Source organism: Bos javanicus, chromosome 16 (assembly GCF_032452875.1).
Source record: "Bos javanicus breed banteng chromosome 16, ARS-OSU_banteng_1.0, whole genome shotgun sequence".
Taxonomy (NCBI): Eukaryota; Metazoa; Chordata; class Mammalia; order Artiodactyla; family Bovidae; genus Bos; species Bos javanicus.
In genome coordinates this window covers 58,109,467-58,130,476 of record NC_083883.1, presented here as the reverse complement: position 1 = coordinate 58,130,476, position 21,010 = coordinate 58,109,467, and the positions used below count along the sequence as shown (strand labels likewise).

Genomic DNA, 21,010 nt, shown 5'->3' with positions numbered 1-21,010 from the left:
TGTAAAAATTGGGGTGTATATGTCTTTTTGAATTAGAGTTTTATCTGAATATATGCCCAGGAGTGGGATTACAGGATCATGTAGTAACTGCTTTTAGTTTTTAAGCAAGTTTCAGACTGTTTACCGTGGTGGCTGTACAGTTTACACTCCCACCCACAGTGTAGGAGGCTTCCTTTTTCTCTGCAGCATTTGTTATCTGTGGACTGTTAAATGATGGCCATTCTGACTGGTGTGATACCTCATAATAGTTCTGATTTGCATTTTTCTTAATAATTAGCAGTATTGAGCATCTTTTCATGTGCCTCTTGGCCACCTGTATATCTTCTTTGGAGAAATGTCTATTTAGGTCTTCTGCCCATTTTTAAATTTTTTTAAAAATATTGAATTGCATGAGTTGTCTGTTTTGGAAGTTAATCCCCTGTTGATAGCATCCTTTGCAAATATTTTCTTCCAGTCTGTAGGTTATCTTTTCATTTTGTGTGGTTTTCTTTGCTGTGCACAACCATATAGGTTTGACTTAAGTCCAATTTCTTTATTCTTGTTTTGATTTTCAATTTTCCTCAGAGACAGATCCAAAAAAAATCTTGCTACAGTTTATGTCAAAGAGTGTTTTGCTTAAAGAGTGTTTTCCTTTAAGAGTTTTTTAGTATTCTGTCTCACATTTAGGTCTTTAATCCATTTTGAGTTTATTTTTGTTTATAGTGTTAGAGAATGTTCTGCTTTCATTCTTTCACATGTACAGTTTTCCTAGCAACAGCTATTGCAGAGACTGCATTTTTTCCATTGCATGTTCTTCCCTCCTTTGTCGTGGATTGAATGATCATAAGGTCGTGGGTCTATTCCTGGGCCTTCTGTCCTGTTTCATTGATCTGTATGTCTGTTTTAGTGCCCGGACCATACTGTTTTGATTACTGTCGCTATATAGTACAGCCTGAAGTCAGAGAGCATGAGTCCTCCAGCTCTGTTCTCCTTTCTCAAGATTGTTTTGGCTATTTAGGGTCTTTTGTGTTTCCATACAAATATACATTTTTTTAATGAAAAATATCATTGATAATTTAATAGGGGTTTGCACTGAATCTAGATTATCTTGAGTAGTATGGTCATTTTAACCATGTTCTCCATCTTGGAGAAGTGGCTCTTTGTAGGAAATGTCTTGGGCCCTCCCTTCTTGTCACTGGGTCCCAGGTAGTGTCTGACCTGCCTTTGCAGACTTTGTTTGTGGAACTATAGTTTTCTTGTTTATGGTGTCTGCCCGCTGAAGGGTGAGGCTGGTCTAAAGGCTTGTGCCCCATTATGGCGGGAGGGTCCGATGCCTGACCTCTCATGGGTAGAACTGGGACTTGGCCCTCTGTTAGCAGTGCAGTGTCTAGGGGTATGTCGAGGCAGGAAGTCTTAGGCAGCTTGTCTGCTGAATGGTGGGCCTGTGTCCCTACCCAGTTTGCTGTTTGGCCTGAGGAATCCCAGCACTGGAGCTTACAGATGTTAAGCAGGGCAAGGTCTTGATGCCAGAATGTCTCCAGAGCCCCAAGGGTGGGCTGCCGTGGCCCCCTCTTTCTCCTGAAGACCGTCTGAGATCAGCAGGTTGGTCTGGCCCAGGCTCCTGTCAGATGATTGCTTTTACCCTTGGTCCTGTTGGGTGTATGATTTTGTGTGCATCCTTTTAAGAGTTCCCCCTGGAGAAGGAAATGGCAACCCACTCCAGTATTCTTGCCTGGAAAATCCCATGGATGGAGGAGCCTTACAGGCTACAGTCAATGGGATCACAAAGAGTCGGACACAACTGAGCGACTTCACTACACTTCACTCTAAGAGTGATGTCTCTATTTTCCCCAGTCTTGTGGAGCTCCTGCAGTCAAGCCCTGCTGGCCTTCAAAGCCAAATCCTGTGGGGGCTCTTTTTCCTGGTGCTGGACCCCTGAGCTGCAGGGGCTGACATGGGGCTCAGAACTCTCACTCCTCCTGTGGGAGAACCTCTGTTATATAATTAGTCTCCAGTTTGTGCGTCACCCACCTGGGAGGTATGGGATTTGATTATATTGCAAGTCTGTCCCTCTTAATGGTCTTGATGTGGTTACTTCTTTATGTCTGTAGTTGTAGATTTTTTTTTTTTAATCTGGTAGATTTCACTCATTTTCAGTGATAATTGTTCTGCATATTGTTGTGATTTTGGTGTGCACGTGTGATGAGGTGAGCTCAATATCTTTCTACTCCACCATCTTGGCCGTTTTCCCCAACCCAGTTTTTTAAATGGGCAAAAGACTTGAACAGATGCTTCCTGTATGGAGTACTGCAGCAACCAACCAGTTCCCACTATGTAGATGATCCATCACCTCTAGAAGTTGGAATAATGACCATATTATTGGTTTAATATTAAAGGATATAACTCAGAAACAGCCAGATGGGAAAGATGCATAGAACAAGGTACAGGGAAAGGGCACAGAGCTTCCGTGCCCTCTCCACGTGTGCGATTCTCCCCAGGTCCCCACCAGTCCAGAAGCTCTCCAGACTCTCTTGGCTGCTATAGCTTCTGATGAGAACTCTGCTGTACTCTTAGTTTTGTTCCTCTATATGTGGTGTGTCTTTTTTCTGAGACTGCCTTCAAGATTTTCTCTTCATTTTTGCTGTTATCGGTTTAAATGCAGTGTATGTATCAGGGTGGTTTTTTTTTTTTTTTTTTTTTTTTAATTCTACTTGGAGTTTTCTGAACTTCTTGGATATGTGGTGAGGTGTCTTTTTTTTTGTTTGTTTTTTGTTAATTGTTATTTTAAAATGCACTTCAGCCAGTGTCTTCATATATTTATTTTGATTGATTTGATACTGACCCACAGCCCATAGATGCTGTGTTTTCTTTTTCTCTGTGTGTTTTAACTTGGGTAGTGTCTGTTGAGATCTGATTTTCTGCTTCTTTTCTCAACTTGTATTTCACGTATTAATCAGCCCATGGAAATTATCCTTTGTCTGTAATGTTACGATCTTGTGGAGTGTTCACCTTGGGCACATGTGACTAGTATTCGGCAGTGAATCTGATGAGAATGCTATGTAGATTTTTTTCGGATTTTCTTCTTGTAGCTCCTTCTTGGGTGTCCTGCCGTAAATTCTTTCCTCTTTCTCGTTCCAGCAAGATTGAGGTGCTCTGCTTGTGTTCTCCCTCCTTGGGCCTGGGAAGCTTTCTCTTGAAGGCAACAAGCTGAATCTATGATAGCTTCGTTTCATTTGTCTGCTTTCCTCAGAGATCTCAGTACTGTGTTGCTTAGTGTCCAGTGTCTAAAAGCAGTTGGTTTATTTATTCTCCCTGCTGCCCAAGCCCTGCCACCGCCCTGCAACCCCCCGACCGCCAGCCAGTTCCTAAGTGTGCATAGTAAGAGGGTAAGTCTGCTTCATTTAAATTTTGACCTCAAGTCCAGAGTGAACTAACCGTGTTTCACCTTGTTCATTAACCAGCGCAGGGCTCCTCTTTTGCTTTGTTTCACTTTGTCATGTTCTTTGATTCTAGTTTTTCCTTCATTTATTCTTTGGCAAATTTGAAAATTGGATTGTAGATGATGGCATTAAAAAAAAATTCTTGGAGGTAGCTGTCATTTCACACGGATATGTCAACAGAGAAAATGCCTGCCTCAACAGATTAGAATTTGGTGAATTAGACATGTTTAGCAACATTCCTAAAGCTGGAGTCAGATGCAGATGATCTGACTGAAGGTAAACTTGGCTTACAGTCCCAGAAACAACAGCTTTTAGTTCCATTATGAATTCTCCTAGTAAATGATACTTCACCACAGAAAGTATTATGTGGAAAAATCTGGAAATCAGTGACTTAGTCAACAAGTGATTCAGAAAAGTTAAACCCTGAAGAATGAGAATTTGTTGGAAAACATAATTATAAGTGTGTGTATGTGTTTTCCACAAGAGTGATGTATGATAAAACTTAAATCTAAAAGAGCTTTTTTAGAAAAGGTAAAATTCCTAACTGATAAAGAAGTGTTTAGTTTAATTAGCAGAGTCATTTCTTTTTTAGTTGCGTATAATGGTACGTCTTACTATTGATGTCCTTTTTAGATTCTATTGAATAAGATATTATATTCCTCTCCCTACTTTTTCTTATTTTCCTAACCTCTTCTCTTGGTTTTCTATTGTAATTTATATGTGTTTTTGATTATATGTGTACCTGTGAACCGATACCTGTGAAACATGTTTTTAGTGTTTTAATTTTATGTGAATCCTATTGTGTCACAGATCTTATTTTCATTTGTTTTCACTTGACAAAATATACAGTCATGGTGCTCCCTGACTAGAATCTATACTATATAGATGTTTTCCAGTATCTATATATATATATCTAAGCACATTTTTACTTCTCCATTCTAGTAATTTTGATCGTTAAGGTTGCCTGTAGTTCCCTACTGTAAGAAGTATCCAGTTTGTTGCCAGTATCCTCAAAGGTATTCCCTATTGACAGATGTGGGTGTTTTTCTCTTAGCTGTGTATACACATATACACACACACACACAAATGTAAACATGTATATATATATTTACATATATGTACACAAATGCTGATGTGTATGTTTTTATGTTGGGTTCAGTTCAGTTCAGTTGCTCAGTCGTGTCTGTGTGTTTGCGACCCCATGAATTGCAGCACACCAGGCCTCCCTGTCCATCACCAACTCCCGAGTTCACTCAGACTCAGGTCCATCGAGTCAGTGATGCCATGCATCCATCTCATCCTCTGTCGTCCCCTTCTCACCCTGCCCCCAATCCCTCCCAGCATCAGGGTCTTTTCCAGTGAGTCAACTCTTCGCATGAGGTGGCCAAAGTACTGGAGTTTCAGCTTCACCATCAGTCCTTCCAGTGAGCACCAGGGCTGATCTCCTTCAGAATGGACTGGATGTATCTCCTTGCAGTCCAAAGGACTCTCAAGAGTCTTCTCCAACACCACAGTTCAAAAGCATCAATTCTTCGGCACCCAGCTTTCTTCACAGTCCAACTCTAACATCCATACATGACCACTAGAAAAACCATAGCCTTGACTAGACGGACCTTTGTTGGCAAAGTAATGTCTCTGCTTTTCAATATGCTATCTAAGTTGGTCATAACTTTCCTTCCAAGGAGTAAGCGTCTTTTAATTTCATGCCTGCAGTCACCATCTGCAGTGATTTTGGAGCCGAAAAAATTAAAGTCTGACACTGTTTCCACTGTTTCCCCATCTCTTTCCCATGAAGTGATGGGACCAGATGCCATGATCTTCGTTTTCTGAACATTGAGCTTTAAGCCAACTTTTTCACTCTCCTCTTTCACTTTCATCAAGAGGCTTTTGAGTTCCTCTTCACTTTCTGCCATAAGGGTGGTGTCATCTGCATATCTGAGGTTATTGATATTTCTCCCGGCAATCTTGATTCCAGCTTGTGCTTCTTCCAGCCCAGCGTTTCTCATGATGTACTCTGCATAGCAGTTAAATAAGCAGGGTGACAATATACAGCCTTGACGTACTCCTTTTCGTATTGGGAACCAGTCTGTTGTTCCATGTCCAGTTCTAACTGTTGCTTCCTGACCTGCATATAGGTTTCTCAAGAGGCAGATCAGGTGGTTTGGAATTCCCATCTCTTTCAGAATTTTCCACAGTTTATTGTGGAAAGTCAAAGGCGAAGTCAAAGGCTTTGGCATAGTCAATAAAGCGGAAATAGATGTTTTTCTGGAACTCTCTTGCTTTTTTGGTGATCCAGCGAATGTTGGCAATTTGATCTCTGGTTTCTCTGCCTTTTCTAAAATCAGCTTGAACATTTGGAAGTTCACGGTTCATGTATTGCTGAAGCCTGGCTTGGAGAATTTTGAGCTTTGCTTTACTAGCGTGTGAGATGAGTGCAACTGTGTGGTAGTTTGAGCATTCTTTGGCATTGCCTTTCTTTCAGATTGGAATGAAAAGTGACCTTTTCCATTCCTGTGGCCACTGCTGACTTTTCCAAACTTGCTGACATATTGAGTGCAGCACTTTCACAGCATCATCTTTCATAATTTGAAATAGCTCACCTGGAATTCCATCACCTCCACTAGCTTTGTTTGTAGTGATGCTTTCTAAGGCCCACTTGACTTCACATTCCGGGATGTCTGGCTGTAGGCCAGTGATCACACAATCGTGATTCTCTGGGTCGTGAAGATCTTTTTTGTACAGTTGTTCTGTGTATTCTTGCCACCTCTTCTTAATATCTTCTGCTTCTGTTAGGTCCTTACCATTTCTGTCCTTTATCGACCCCATCTTTGCATGAAATGTTTCCTTGGTATCGCTGATTTTCTTGAAGAGATCTCTAGTCTTTCCCATTCTGTTGTTTTCCTCTATTTCTTTGCATTCATCACTGAGGAAGGCTTTCTTATCTCTCCTTGCTATTCTTTGGAACTCTGCATTCAGGTGGGAATATCTTTCCTTTTCCCCTTTGCTTTTCGCTTTTCTTCTTTTCACAGCTATTTGTAAGGGCTCCCCAGACAGCCATTTTGCTTTTTTTGCATTTCTTTTCCATGGGGATGGTCTTAATCCCTGTCTCCTGTACAATGGCACAAACCTCTGTCCATAGTTCATCAGGCACTCTTATCTTTCAGATCTAGTCCCTTAAATCTATTTCTCACTTCCACTGAATAATCATAAGGGATTTGATTTAGGTCATACCTGAATGGTCTAGTGGTTTTCCCCACTTTCTTCAGTTTAAGTCTGAATTTGGCAATAAGGAGTTCATGATCTGAGCCAGTCAGCTCCTGGTCTTGTTTTTGCTGACCATATAGAGCTTCTCCATCTTTGGCTGCAAAGAATAAAATCAGTCTGATTTCGGTGTTGACCATCTGGTGATGTCCATGTATAGAGTCTTCTCTTGTGTTTTTGGAAGAGGATGTTTGCTATGATCAGTACGTTCTCTTGGCAAAACTCTATTAGTCTTTGCCCTGCTTCATTCCGTATTCCAAGGCCAAATTTGCCTGTTACTCCAGGTGTTTCTTGAGTTCCTCCTTTTGCATTCTAGTCCCCTATAATGAAAAGGACATCTTTTTTGGGTGTTAATTCTAAAAGATCTTGTAGGTCTTCATAGAACCATTCAACGTCAGCTTCTTCAGCGTTACTGGTTGGGGCATAGGTTTGGATTACTGTGATATTGAATGGTTTGCCTTGGAAACAAACAGAGATCATTCTGTCGTTTTTGAGATTGCATCCAAGTACTGCATTTTACCTATGTACAAATTACAGGAGTGGGATTACTGGGTAATAAGTATATGAAAATTCAATGTAGGTTGCTTTGCCAGATGTTTCTTCATGAAAATTCTTGTTTTTCCATATCCTCCCTAATATACCAGGTATTCTAATTTTCTAATGATTTAATGGAGGTAACGTTATTTTATCATCTTAATTTGCATATTTTGATTACTACTGAGTCAGAACATCTTTCTATATACTTGAAAAGTAGTGTGTCTTCCCTTCTTGTGAACTAGGAATTGATATCCTTTGCCATTTTTTCTGTTGGAATTTCTGTCTTGATTTACAAGAATTGCTGGTTTATGGTGGTACAGGAGGCATGAGTGGTCACAGCAGTGGCTTTAATCCATTTGTGATTTCTTCCTTGTTTTTGATGTTGCCACTGTGTCAGATGTCCATTAAAAGTTTGAGATGGTCCCTAAAAATTTTGGGGGGGTCTGTATAAAAATTTGGGGGTGCATGAAGTTTCAGATATCGGTACAGTGTTTAGCTTGTCTGCCAGTTCATATACTTTCTGTGTTTGTACTTACGCTTAGGTCTTCCAGCTCATTGTCTTTGGAGGCTCTTGATAGGCAGAGTGGAAGGAGTTCTATGCTGTTTGTTTACAGTTTTCCCCAAAACCTACCCTTAGTACGTTTTTGCCCATTGAAATTGGGAAGAGCTGAGAGTTGGGAATTCCCTGGCAGTCCAGTGGTTAGGACTCTATGCTTCCATTGCAGGAGCCACAGTTTTGCTCTCTGGTCAGGGAACTAAGATCCTGCTTGCCACATAGCATGACCAGGAGAAAAGAAAAAAAAAAATTGGGGAAAAGAAACAAAAAGAAAAATCAAAGAAAGAAAAAAGGAGAAAAGAAAAGGTATGACTTAGTGACCAGAGAAATCAAGGAGTAAGTGGTAGTTGTGAGAAAGGGTAGAACACAAGTGATTTGAAGATTCCAGGCTTAGGGGCTGAAGTAGACCTGAAGAGATCTGTATACACAAAGGAAGATTTGCGGGCTGAAGTAGACCTGAAGAGATCTGTATACACAAAGGAAGATTTGCTCTTCAAAATCAGCCTATAATGCTTTGACTCAGCCTTTTCTAAGATTAAGAGAATTACTTGCAACTCTTCCTTTTTCTTACTCATAAAACTATATATAGTCCACTCAAGAAAGATAATTTTCACTCTTTTTGGAGTTTGAATGCTAAGAGATGGGCTTAGAAAACTGGAAGATTAAAAAGTAGAATATGATTCATAATAGGTAATCATAATAGGTTTGAAGTATTCAAAATTTTAAAATTTTAGGACTTTCCTTGTGGTACAGTGGATAAGTGTCAGCCTACCAATGCAGGAGACATGGGTTTGATCCCTAGTCCAGGAAGATTCCGCATACTGTGGAGCTAGTGGACCTGCCTGTCACAACTGCCGAGCCTGCACTCCAGAGCCTGTGCTCTGCAAGAAGAGAAGCCACCACAATGAGAAGTCTGTGTGCAGCCATGAAGACCCAAATTAATTAATTAAAAAATGTTAAAAATTTGAAAGCTATATACTGTTCATATACAGTTGAGTAAATATTTCTATCTGTAAAAAAAAAAACAAAAACAAACATTGGCCTTAAGATACCTGCTTGAGCACCCAGTGACCAGCTGTACCAGTGTAAAATAAAATTTGTCTATCCCGGATCTGCTCTTCAGCATCCTTCAGTCACAGACTGGGATCACAGAGCACCCTGGGCAGCTCATCCATGTGTCCTCAGGAGGGACTCCCACCCCTCTTCCTTCTTCATCAGACGGAGCAAGATAGACTTCGTTCCAAAAGAAGAACTACCGAATCCCCACATTTAAAAGATTTCTCCTTCTTCTGAGTCTGGAACAGTAAAGACTTGACAAATCCAGTGCAGTCTTTGCCAGGATACTATAGGTGATGAAATGCCGAGCTTGTGTGACATTGAGACTTTATAACTTACTTAAAATCTCACATTCTATGATGGTACTTATGCCCAGGAAATTTTGCTTGAAGGGAGTGGAAGAATTTTCATTTGCAGTTTAATTGTCATGTATCATCAGTAAGGACTGGATTTGTATACCAGTGACAGAAAACTCAATAAATACTGGCTTGAGCAAATGAGGATTTGCTTTTCTCATGTAATGTGAAGTCCAGAGAGAGACAATTCATGGCTGATGCAACTGCTGAAGAATGTTACCAAGGAACTCATATCCTGTGTTCTTAGCCTATAGTTGTTGTCTTTATGATCACAAGGTGGCTGTTGTATCTCTGGAGACTTCATGGAGTTTTTGGAAGGAAGAATGGGGAAGGATAAAGGGAAATTGCTTTTTGTAAGGTTTTGCATATTTTTGATAGACTGTATCCTCTCAAGAGATTGATAACCACCTTTCCTTGGCCAGAACATGTGGCATAGTTGGCGTGACTTGATATTTAACTTATCGTATGTGAAAGTAGTATAGAATAGTGGTTGAGAACATGCACTTGAGTTTGAAAATTTGGCTAGCTCTGTGACTTTTAACATCACTTGTGTTGATTTCCTTATCTATAAAGGATTGAGTTAATATATGTCATTATTTAAGTGGACATGCATAGCTTGTGTTAAGTATTAGTTATCATTAGCATCTTCACCACCTGGAAGAGTTATTGAAATTGTAACTGTAAATTTATCACTCAGGAAATTAGTTTTCTTTGAAATAGAAAATAGAAGAGCATTTAGATGAGTAGGTGTTGTCTCTGGTACCAGGGATGATCGAAAAGATGGTAGAACTTAATTACTTTTGTGATTGCACCACACTGAAGAAAGTTACGGGCAAGTTAAAATATTGGGGTCAGTTAAATTATTCATTTCATTCATCTTAGAACTTGATGGCCCACAAATTATTATTTTACCAGCAATCCACTGAAGTTCATTCAGCCCAATAGAAATTTCATCTCCCATCAGTAAAAAATTTGAAGACTTACCTGTGTACTGAAATATGATTTTGTTGATACTGTTATGACTTTTTCCAATTTGTAATTAGTCTAATTAAAAAATGTATTAATTATTTTTCTATTTGTTTTTAGCCCCATCTGCTTTGATATGATTGAGGAAGCATACATGACGAAGTGTGGTCACAGCTTTTGGTAAGATGATTTTATTTAGTGAAATTGTCTTCTGGCAGTTTTTAACTTGTGTGTAAATGTAGCCAGTGAGAAGTTGCATTTTTATAGTTGCTGTTGGTTATTTTGAATCATATTTCCTTGACTGATATGACTTTATAGGTTTGACGTCTCAAGGCAAATGTGGTTAATGGTGTAGTTTCTGTGAAATACTTTGATTTACCATGAAATCAAATATGAAATTATAATTAATAAACTTCTGGGTTTATTAATTGTTTAAAGAGCTTTGACTGCTGTTTTAGGAAACTGGAGGGTGCTGGGTATCAGAATGAAGCATGAAACACCTTTAACTCACTCCTGGGGGTCAAATGTGAGGGTCGTTAAAGCAGGCTAGCAGGTCATTGAAAAAGGATATTAGAGGATTAAAAATTTCTGGTCCTTTAACACTACTCAGTGCTGTCTTTAGGTTATATGTCACATAAATTTGTGTATTTTGAAAGCATTTCAGTTGTGATGAAATACACATATCGTAAAATGTACCATCTTAGTCATTTTTAAGTGAGTAATGTTGAGTGTTGTTCACATTGTTGTGCAGTCAGTCTCCAGAATGTTTTCATCTTGTAAAACAGAAACTGTCCTTATTAAACAAGTCCCCATATCCCTCTTCCCCAACCTCTGCTAGTCACCATTCTACTTGCTGTGACTTTTGACTACCCTGGATACCTCATATAAGTAAATCAACCAGTATCTGTTTTTTGTGACTGTCTCATTTCACTCAGCATAGTGTGCTCCGGTTTCATCCATGTTGTAGCGTGTGTCACAGTTTCCTTCCTTTCTGAGGCTGAATGACATTTAATTGCATGTACAGTTGGCCCTACATATCTGCAGGTTCAGCATCTGTGGGTTCAACCAACTAGGGCTCAGAAGTTTTTGAAAAAAAATTCCAGAAAATTCTAAAAAGAGAAACTTGAATTTGCAGCTCACTGGCAACTATTTCCATAGTATTTACATCATATTAGATATTATAAGTGATCTAGAGATGCTTTAAAGTATACAGGAGGATGTGCAGTAAGCTATATGCTAATACTGTACTATTTTGTATAAGGGACTTGAGCATTCTTGGATTTTGGATCCTTGGAGGCCCTGGAAGCAATTCCCTGTGGATACCAAGGGATGACCGCATGTATCACACTTTGTGCGTTCATCTCTCTGTGGACACTGGCGTTGCTTTCATCTGTTGAAACTACGGTTAATAATGCTGCTTTGAACACTGATGTATAACTAGCTTTTTGAAATCCTGCTTTCAGTTCTTTCAAGTGTTTACCTGGAAGTAAAATTACTGGATCATGTGGTGAATCTGTGTTTAATCTCCTGTGGAACCGCCATACTGTTTTTCCTGCCTGCAGTACAATTTTACATCCCCTCAACAGTGCACAAGGGTTCCAGTTTGTCCGTGTCCTCTCCAGTACTTGTTATTTCTGGTTTGATTCTTTTTTTTTTTTTTTTAAATAATGGTCATCCTAATGAGTATGTAATTTCTGTATGTTTAATTCCTTTAGTTTATTTATTTATCTGTTTGATTCAAGATGATATATTCTACTTCCAACCAACTCCCTAAATTATTTACACTGTTTATTTAATATTTCTGTTGTGTTATACCCAACGGGCATACCTGCTTCTTTAACAACTCGGTAGCAATCGTTTTGCTCCCAGTTGTAGCAAGCAAAAATGTCTGCAGCCATTGCCAGATATCCCTTGCTGCTGCTGCTAAGTCGCTTCAGTCGTGTCCGACTCTGTGCGACCCCACAGACGGCAGCCCACCAGGCTTCCTGTCCCTGGGATTCTCCAGGCAAGAACACTGGAGTGGGTTGCCATTTCCTTCTCCAATGCATGAAAGTGAAAAGCGAAAGTGAAGTCGTTCAGTCATGTCTGACTCTAGCGACCCCATGGACTGCAGCCTACCAGGCTCCTCTGTCCATGGGATATTCCAGGCAAGAGTACTGGAGTAGGGTGCCATTGCCTTCTCCAGATATCCCTTAGGAGACAAAATTGCCCTTAGTTGAGCATCCTGATGTAAAGCTGAAAGAGCACGGTCTTGAAGTTGATGGACCAGGAATCTAGTTCTGGGTTCTGGGTCTAAAATTTACCTTTGTCAAGTCATTCAGCCTATCTTCTGCTGCTGCTCTCCAACCCTCAACCCCCATTGTCTTCGTGTCTTGTCACCTCTTCTTCTTTCACAGATTTGAAAGGAAAGTGTGAAAACAGATTGTAAGGTGAGGTTTTCATTTTTCCTAACTGCCCTCCTCTAACTTATAATTTACTGTGGCATTTAAAAAAAGCTTAAGAGTGTGCTAAATCAGTTCAGAGATCTTGTTTCACTGAGTTGTGAAATATAATAAATTACTGATTGACTTTATAACTAGACAGTCCTAGTCTTTTCAGTGAGTCCTGTAGTCTTCATGATATGTCTTTAGGTCATTGTTGGGAAGCCCCATTAGTTTCTTAAATACCCTTTTTTTCTTTCAAATAAAAATAAAGTTTAGATCCTTGTTACAGTTCAAGTTACTGTGTTACACTCTGATGTGATTATGTTTTAAAATACCTACCAGAGAGCAGTTTTTGGTAGGATAGAGATAATAACATTGACAGGAACCAATAAACTTGGAGTCTGACAATCCCACCCCCAGGCTTGATAAACTATGAAATATTTTGTGGTGGTGGTGGTTTAGTTGCTAGGTCATGTCCACCTCTTGCAACACCATGGACAGAGGAGCCTAGCAGGCTACAGTCCATGGGATTCTCCAGGCAAGAATACTAGAGTGGGTTACCATTTTCTTCTCCAGGGGATCTTCCCAACCCAGAGATTGAACCTGGGTATCCTGCATTGTAGGCAGATTCTTTACCAACTGAGCTACAAGGGAAGCCCCTAAATATTTTGAACTTTTGTTTAAAGCAAAAGCTCATAATTATTTACCTTATCTATTATGTGAGGCCTATGGAACTTTAGTCATGAACAGTAGCCTGTTATATCAACTCTTTGCTAACTTGAACCCTGGGGCTGGTAACCTGGAGTCAAGTTGTATGCCAACTGAAGGCTCAATCCAGAGTATTAACACTAAATCAAATTGAGTCACATTAACTGTTTATCCCTGGTCCCACTTATAAATGATAAGTCTTTCCTAGTAACACGTTGGAGACCATAAAGCAGGAAGTTCTTTCTCTTGATTCATTCCCACTTCACAGTGAACCTGCTATTAATATTAGCTATAGTCTAACTTAAACTCAGTGATATCATTTTAAAAAACTGGCTTCTGTATGGTATAGAGATAAGGCTTGTTCTTTCTTTCCCTCTTGCTGTCTCCAGGTTGTCCCCTGTCCCCTGCTTCTCTGACCTCATGTATACCAGTGGCTGATTTACTATTTGGCTTTATTACAAATTAGTTATAATTAATAGGGTCCCTCAGTGTTGTCATCACAGCATACCTGTGATCAAGTCTGAGGGTCAGTTTGTCTGTTGGGACTTTTGACTAATCGACCATCTTGTACTTTACTAGTACCAGGTTATTCTATACAAGCGCTGGTACTAATCTGTTCTTTCTGTACCCCCTTTTTTTGAGAATTTTCTAATTACTCAGTTTTCTTTATCTGTTTATCCCTGTTGATTCAGACAGAAAAATCTATTATATTTTGTAGGTAGGTAAGTACTTAATAGGAGAAACAGAACAACTATATACATCTGTGGAGAAATGGTCATTCTTTGTGACCAGATCTACACTTGTTAGGGAACACAGGTGACCATTTATGTCAGCACACTGTGGTACTAAGTCTTTTTTAAGAGTTGCAGTGTGAGTAGCTATTGAAAACTTCTCAGGTGGACCCCAAATATATATATCCTTCTTATCTCTTTATGCTCACCTATTTCAATTGCTAGTTTAGGTACTTGCTCTTCTTTTGGAATCCACAACACTGCATTTGGACTTGTGTTGGTCAGGTAGATAGATGAATGAGAATGAATCAGAGTTACTGTGATAGGGCTTCTCAGGCAATGCTAGTGGTAAAGACCCTGCCTGCCAGTGCAGTAGATACCAGTTGCAGGTTCAGCCTCTGGGTTGGGAAGATTCCCAGGAGGAGGGCATGGCTACCCACTCCAGTATTCTTGCCTGGAGAATCCGCATGATCAGAGAAGCCCAGCACCTACAGTCCATAGAGTTGCAAAGAGTTGAACACGACTGAAGCGACTTAGCATGAATGCATGCAAACTTTCTTGAAGTATTTTATATGACCCGGAAGGCAACAGAAGTATGTCTCTTTTTTGTTTATATCTGTTTTTTCATGTATTCAGCATTTATTGAGTTCCAACTCTTCAGTGGGATATTAGGCTAGATATTGAGGGTAGAGAGATAAATGAAACAAATCTCTGCTTTTAATTAGCAAATAGAGCTGCTGAGACATATACACAGATTAAGTACAGAATAAGACAGTTACTATTTCTCAAACTAGAGAGGAACTACCTGAGGTGGTAGTCAGGTAGTAGATGTTATAAAATAAATTTGATTCATCTTATTATCACTCCACTTTTGTATGGTGGGATGTAATTTGATACATTTAAATTTTACAGTTTAGATGGGTATTATCAAGTACAGTGCAGAAAAGTCATTTGAGCTTCTGTTTCTGGTTGTGTCCTAGACTTCTTTTTTTTCCTTCTGGGAGAGGATGGTATGGTAATAAGCTTAATAACAAGAGATATGATTTGGGGGTTGAAGAAAGGAGAGGAAAATATTCTACTGGATTCAGGAATAATTTGTATATTGACAAACTCTCTAAATTTGTGTATTGACAAACTCTGTTTAGTTTATTGATAAACTAAATAAACAATTTAGTTTATTCTCATCATTTTATTTGCTCATTTTCCAACTAGCATTTTTTTCAAAAGCTATTTGCTATAACCCCTAATGTCCTTCTTCTGCTTATCTGTTAGCCCCTGTCTCCCACCTTTAATAACCTTCTCAGATTCTCTCCTTCTTGACTTGCTTTATTTGAACATGCAGGTGTCTTTTATTTCCTCATGGTCACACAGAGTGGCCTGTGGGATCTTAGTTCCCCAACCAGGGATCTAACCTGGGACATAGCAGTAAAGTGCAGAGTTCTTATCACTGGACCTCCAGGGAATTCCCTGCAGTTTTGTTATTTTTTTTGGTAAGGATTAAATCTTGTCATGTGGGCAAGTATTCCGGTAATATTAATTCATTTCCTTTTCCCCTAAGCAGACTATAAATGTTTCCATGTTGGAACTTTTAATCTATTGTATTTGCATATCTTCTTTATGCTTTTCCCTTGCAATAAAAATAAAAACAACTTAACATTAAAATGAAAAAAATACTATTTCTTTCATTGAAACTTCCATGTAGGAATTTTTTTCCTATATGGAATCTATCTTGTGGTAATATGGTATTCCTAGCCTGGTCATAGTTGCAAGGAGGGTGATGATATTGTTTCTGGAACACTGTGCAAGGCATTTGTTCGGTGTGTGAGTACCTATTAAATGCCAGAGACCACCGTTACAGTGATTCTCTGTCGCATCCTCCTTTTTGGCTTGTCTTCCAGTAACACATGTGAGATGAGAAAGTAGATAATAACGAGAACAGAGCGACCTGATAGTTGTAGGTTTTTGTTTTGATAAGGTGGAAGAAAGTAGGCAGATACAAAAATCTCCTTCAGTTTATGAAGGTGAAGTAAATTTATAGCAACTTGGACCCAGAATAAAACAGGTACTGTCAGTGGATAGCCAACAGGGACCTACCATACAGCAGAGGGAACTCTGCTTAATGTTATATAACAACCCAAATGGGAAAAGAATTTGAAGAAGAGTAGATACATATATATGTGTAATTGAATTACTTTGTTGTTCACCGGAAACTAACACAATAGTGTTAATCAACTATACTCCAACGTAAAATAAAATGTTAAAAAAAAGAGATATTGTCTTTTTTTTAGGAATCATCTTTATACATAAATCACTCTAATAAAAATTTAGAAGTAACTTTTTTTCCTGATTATTAGGAGCAGTACATGTTTACTATAGAAACTTGTAGACACTGCCAAAGAAAAAGTTTCCCATAATTATATGACCCAGAGGCGCATACTGTTAACATTATGGTGACTGTCTTTTTTGATTTATTTTAAATGTACACATTTAAATGCACACAGTTTTGGTGTGGAGTCTTCAGGATTTTTTTTTTAACAGAGTATCATGTCATCTGCATACAATTATAGTTTTACCTCTTCCTTTACTTTTACCTTTTATTTCTTTTTCTTGTCTGATTGCTATGACCAAAACTACTAGAACTAATGAATGAATTCAGCAAAGTAGCAGGGTAGAAGATCAGTATGCAGGAATCTGTTGTGTTTCTTTACACTAACAATGAAATGTCAGAAAGAGAAAGTAAAAACAAGACAATCCCATTTAAAATTGCATTAAAGAAATTAAAATACCTAGGAATAAACTTAACCAAACTGCAGTCCATGGGGTCATAAAGAGTCGGACATGACTGAACAGCAACAACAAAGGATAATGAAAGATCTGTATGCTGAGAATGATAAAACATTGATAAAGGAAAGATGATACAAAGAAGTGGAAAGGTATTCCCAGCTTTTGGATTGGAAGAATTAATACTGTTAAAATGGCCACACTGCCCAAAGCAATCTACATATTTAATGTGATCCCTATCAAATTATCCATGGCATTTTTCACAGAGCTAGGACAGATAATCCTAAAATTTATATGGAACCATAAAGACCTAGACTTGCCAAAGCAATTCTGAGGAAAGATAGCAAAGCTGGAAGCATAACCCTCCCAGGCTTTGGACAGTACTACAAAGTTACGGTAATCAAAACAGCATGGTGTTGGCATAAAAACAGATGTATGGATCAATGGAACAGCATAGAGAGCCCAGAAATAAACCCACATGCATATGGTCAATTAATCCCAACAAAGGAAGCAAGAATATACAATGGAGAAAAGACAGTCTCTTCAGCAGGTGGTGTTGGGAAAGCTGGACAGCTGCATATAAATCTATGAAATTAGAACACTCGCTTATACCATACACAAAAATAAACTCAAAATGACTTACAAACTTAAATATAAGAGATGGTACCATAAAAGTTGTAGAGGAAAGCATAGGCAAACATTCTTTGACATAAGTTACACCAATGTTATCTTAGTTCAGTCTACCAAGGCAAAAGATAAAAAAATAAAAGCAAACATAAATAGATGGGACCTAATCAAACATATGCTTTTGCACAGCAAAGGAAACCATAAACAAAATGAAAAAATAACATACAGACTGGGAGAAAATATTTGCAAATGATGTGACCAGCAAGGGCTTAACTTCCAAAATAAACAGGTAGGTCATGAATCTCAGTGTAAAACAAACAAACAAACAAAAAAACAAAAACAGCCCAATTAAAAAATGGGCAGAATACCTGAATAAACATTTCTCCAGAGAAGACATACAGAGGGCCATCAATTGGGTGATAAAATGCTCCACATTGCTAATTCGTAGAGAAATGAAAATCAGAACTACAGTAAGTATCATCTCACATTGGTCAGAATGGCCATCATCAAAAAGTCTACAAATAACTAATTGCTGGAGAGGGTGTGGAGAAAAAGGAACCCTCCTACATTATTGGTAGAAAGGTAAATGGGTGCGGCCCTTGTGGAAAGCAGTCTGGAGATTCCTGAAAACACTAAAAACAGAGTTACCACATGACCCTACAATCATACTTCTAGGCACATATCCTGAGAAAATGCTACTTCAAAAAGATACATGCACTCAAATGTGCACAGCAGCACTATTTACAGTAGCTAAGACAGGGAAGCACCCGAAATATCCATCAACCAATGATAAGTGGATAAAGAAGATGTGGTGTGGATAAAGAAGATGTGGTATATATCCAGTGGAATATTACTCAGCCATTAAAAGTAAAGCATTGGCATTTTAGCAACATGGGTGGACCTAGAGATCATCATACGAAGTGAAGTAAGTCAGGCAGAGGAAGACAAATACCACTTAGAAGCAGGATCTAGAAAAATAACACAACTTATTTATAAGACAGAAACAGACTGACAGACCTAGAAAACAACTTAGGATTACCAAAAGGGAAAAGGGCTGGGAGGGATAAATTGAGTGTGGGATTAATAGATACACAGCACTGTATATGAAATAGGCAACAAGGATTTACCATTTAGTTCACGGAACTATATTCAGTACCTTGTAATAACCTGTAATGGAAAAGAATCTGAAGCTGCTTGTGTGAAACTAACAAAACATTGTAAATTAACTACAATTTAATTAACAAATTTTAAAAAATGTACACATACACAATTTTTTAAAACAGTGGAATTGTATCCACTGTGTTAAAGATTATTTTTATTCAGTAACATAGTGAAGGTCGCTCAGTCATGTTAGACTCTTTGCAACACCATGGACTATATAGTCCATGGAATTCTCCAGGCCAGAATGCTAGAGTGGGTAGTGTTCCCTTCTCCAGGGGTTCTTTCCAACCCAGAAATCGAACCCAGGTCTGCTATATTGCAGACGGATTCTTTACCAGCTGAGCCACAAGGAAAGCCGAAGAATAGTGAAGTGAGTAGCCTACCCTTTTCCAGTGGATCTTCTGACCCAGGAGTCGATCTGGGGTCTCCTGCATTGCAGGTGGATTCTTTATCAACTGAGCTATCAGGGAAGCCCTAGTAATGTAATGATTATTTTCATAATATCAATGTGATATTTCTTTTCTATTTAGTTGAATGACATTTTCAAAGTTTTTATTATAAGGCAATATACAATTGTCAAAAGCCAAGCATTATAGAAATAAATAATCTGAAAAGGGAAAAATTTATCATAATCTTATTTCTCTAGCTAGGCCTATAATAGTTATTATTTTTCATGGCTTATAGTTACATATTATGATATGAATTTTATTGGCTCTATACATTGGATTGATGTTTACAAATTTATGTAGTCAATTTCCTAATGTCTTGGTTGCTTCTAACTTATTTTGCTGTTTACAAATAACTTTGAATTGAACGTTTTTATACTTATATATATTTGCTTATTTCCTAAAGATAAATTCCAGGAAGTAATATCACTGCATCAAAGAGGTTTCACAGCCTTAAGAATTTTCCATACGATTTGTCTTCTAGAAAGTTATGGTAGTTAAATTTCCTGCAACAGCATATGAAGTTATTCATTTGTACATGTACTCCTAACTCTGATAGCCTTTTGTTTATTTTTCTATTCTGATTGGTAAAAGGAAGTATATAATTTTAAATCACTTTATCATCCTAGTGAAGATGGTATTTCCCATGCTTATTGACTAATTTTTGGTTTGTTGATTTTTCTGTTCTTCTCTGATTTTCTTTTTATTTGAATGAGCTATTGTTATATTAAGGCTATCAGCACTCCAAGAACACAGTTTGTTTGCTTAACTAAATTGTAGGCTTTTGTTTTTCTTCCTATTGTTATGTACCGTTTAAATTGCATAAACTTACATTTTAAATTTTATATCCTGTAGGCTTGTTACTTGAGTTTATTTTTAAATAACTTTCATATACTATTATCTAATAAATGTCCTATGTACTTTTTTTATGATATAGAAGTATAAGCTGTAATAAAGTTGATAACTGGTAGATTACTTATGTTGAAAATGAGGAATAGAAAACTAATAGGCATTATTTTGTGACCAGTTTGCTAATTAGTCACTGATTTAATGAAGCCTATTTTATTTTTTCTTTGTTAATAGCTACAAGTGTATTCATCAGAGTTTGGAGGATAATAATAGATGTCCCAAGTGTAACTATGTTGTGGATAATATTGACCATCTGTATCCTAATTTCTTGGGTGAGTCTTTGGAATGATTTTTAATTTTTAAAAATATTCAGTCCACAAAAGGTTGTGCTAGCACTAATTTATTTAGAGAACATAACTTAGAGGTAAGCATGTCTCTGTCCTAGTCACCAGAGTCCTTTCCCCTGGCTTCCTTGGGTTATGACATTGATTCTGTACTATATATACCATATATCATATTATATCTGTTTCATTAAAAAAACATTGGTACAATTCTTAGGTTCTTACACTGATAGCTAGGTAGAATGTGAGGCTGTAGGAGAATACCAGAGTCTCAGATCCCTGTCTCTGTATCTTGTTGTGCATTCTTGTTTCTGTTTTGGGGCAGCAGCAGTGGAGGGAAAAGTTAATGGAGAATGGCAAGGGGGGAAAAAGTTGGGTATGCGCACTCCTGGATGAGAGAACAAGAGGTTATGGCCTGAGGGGCAACTGAAAAGTAAAGCTGGGAAAAGCAAGACGTGAATATGGAACATTTAAGGGAGGAATGGTGACTGGAGAAGACAGATACAAATAGGGAACCTTAAGGTAAATGGTAAGTAGTTGGGAATAATACCTAGTCAGAGACCAGTTATGAAAAGTCTAGAAATTCTGCTTGTTGAAAAGCCTTAGGTAGTGTGGAAAGTCTTCAGCTTGAGTTTTTGTGAATGAAGATTAATTTTCAGGTGTGGATCGGCAGGAAGTAGGGCACTATTGGTTATGTATATCAGAGAGGATAATTCTTTCTAAAGTGTAACATACTTGGAGGTAAGGATATATAGATTCTGACCTCCCTGTGCTTCAGTTGCGCTTTGATTT

General features: G+C 38.2%; 1 protein-coding gene across 5 annotated transcripts in view; it reads left to right on the top strand.

Moving 5' to 3' along the window:
* The window catches only part of COP1 (COP1 E3 ubiquitin ligase), a 224,004-nt gene that overhangs the window by 16,352 nt on the left and 186,642 nt on the right, over nucleotides 1-21,010 (top strand). For all 5 annotated transcript variants that reach the window (XM_061383278.1, XM_061383280.1, XM_061383281.1 and 2 more), the window contains exons 2-3: nucleotides 10,272-10,331; nucleotides 20,112-20,209. In XM_061383278.1, the coding sequence (XP_061239262.1) occupies nucleotides 10,272-10,331; nucleotides 20,112-20,209 (158 nt within the window). The remainder of the gene's footprint in view (nucleotides 1-10,271; nucleotides 10,332-20,111; nucleotides 20,210-21,010) is intronic.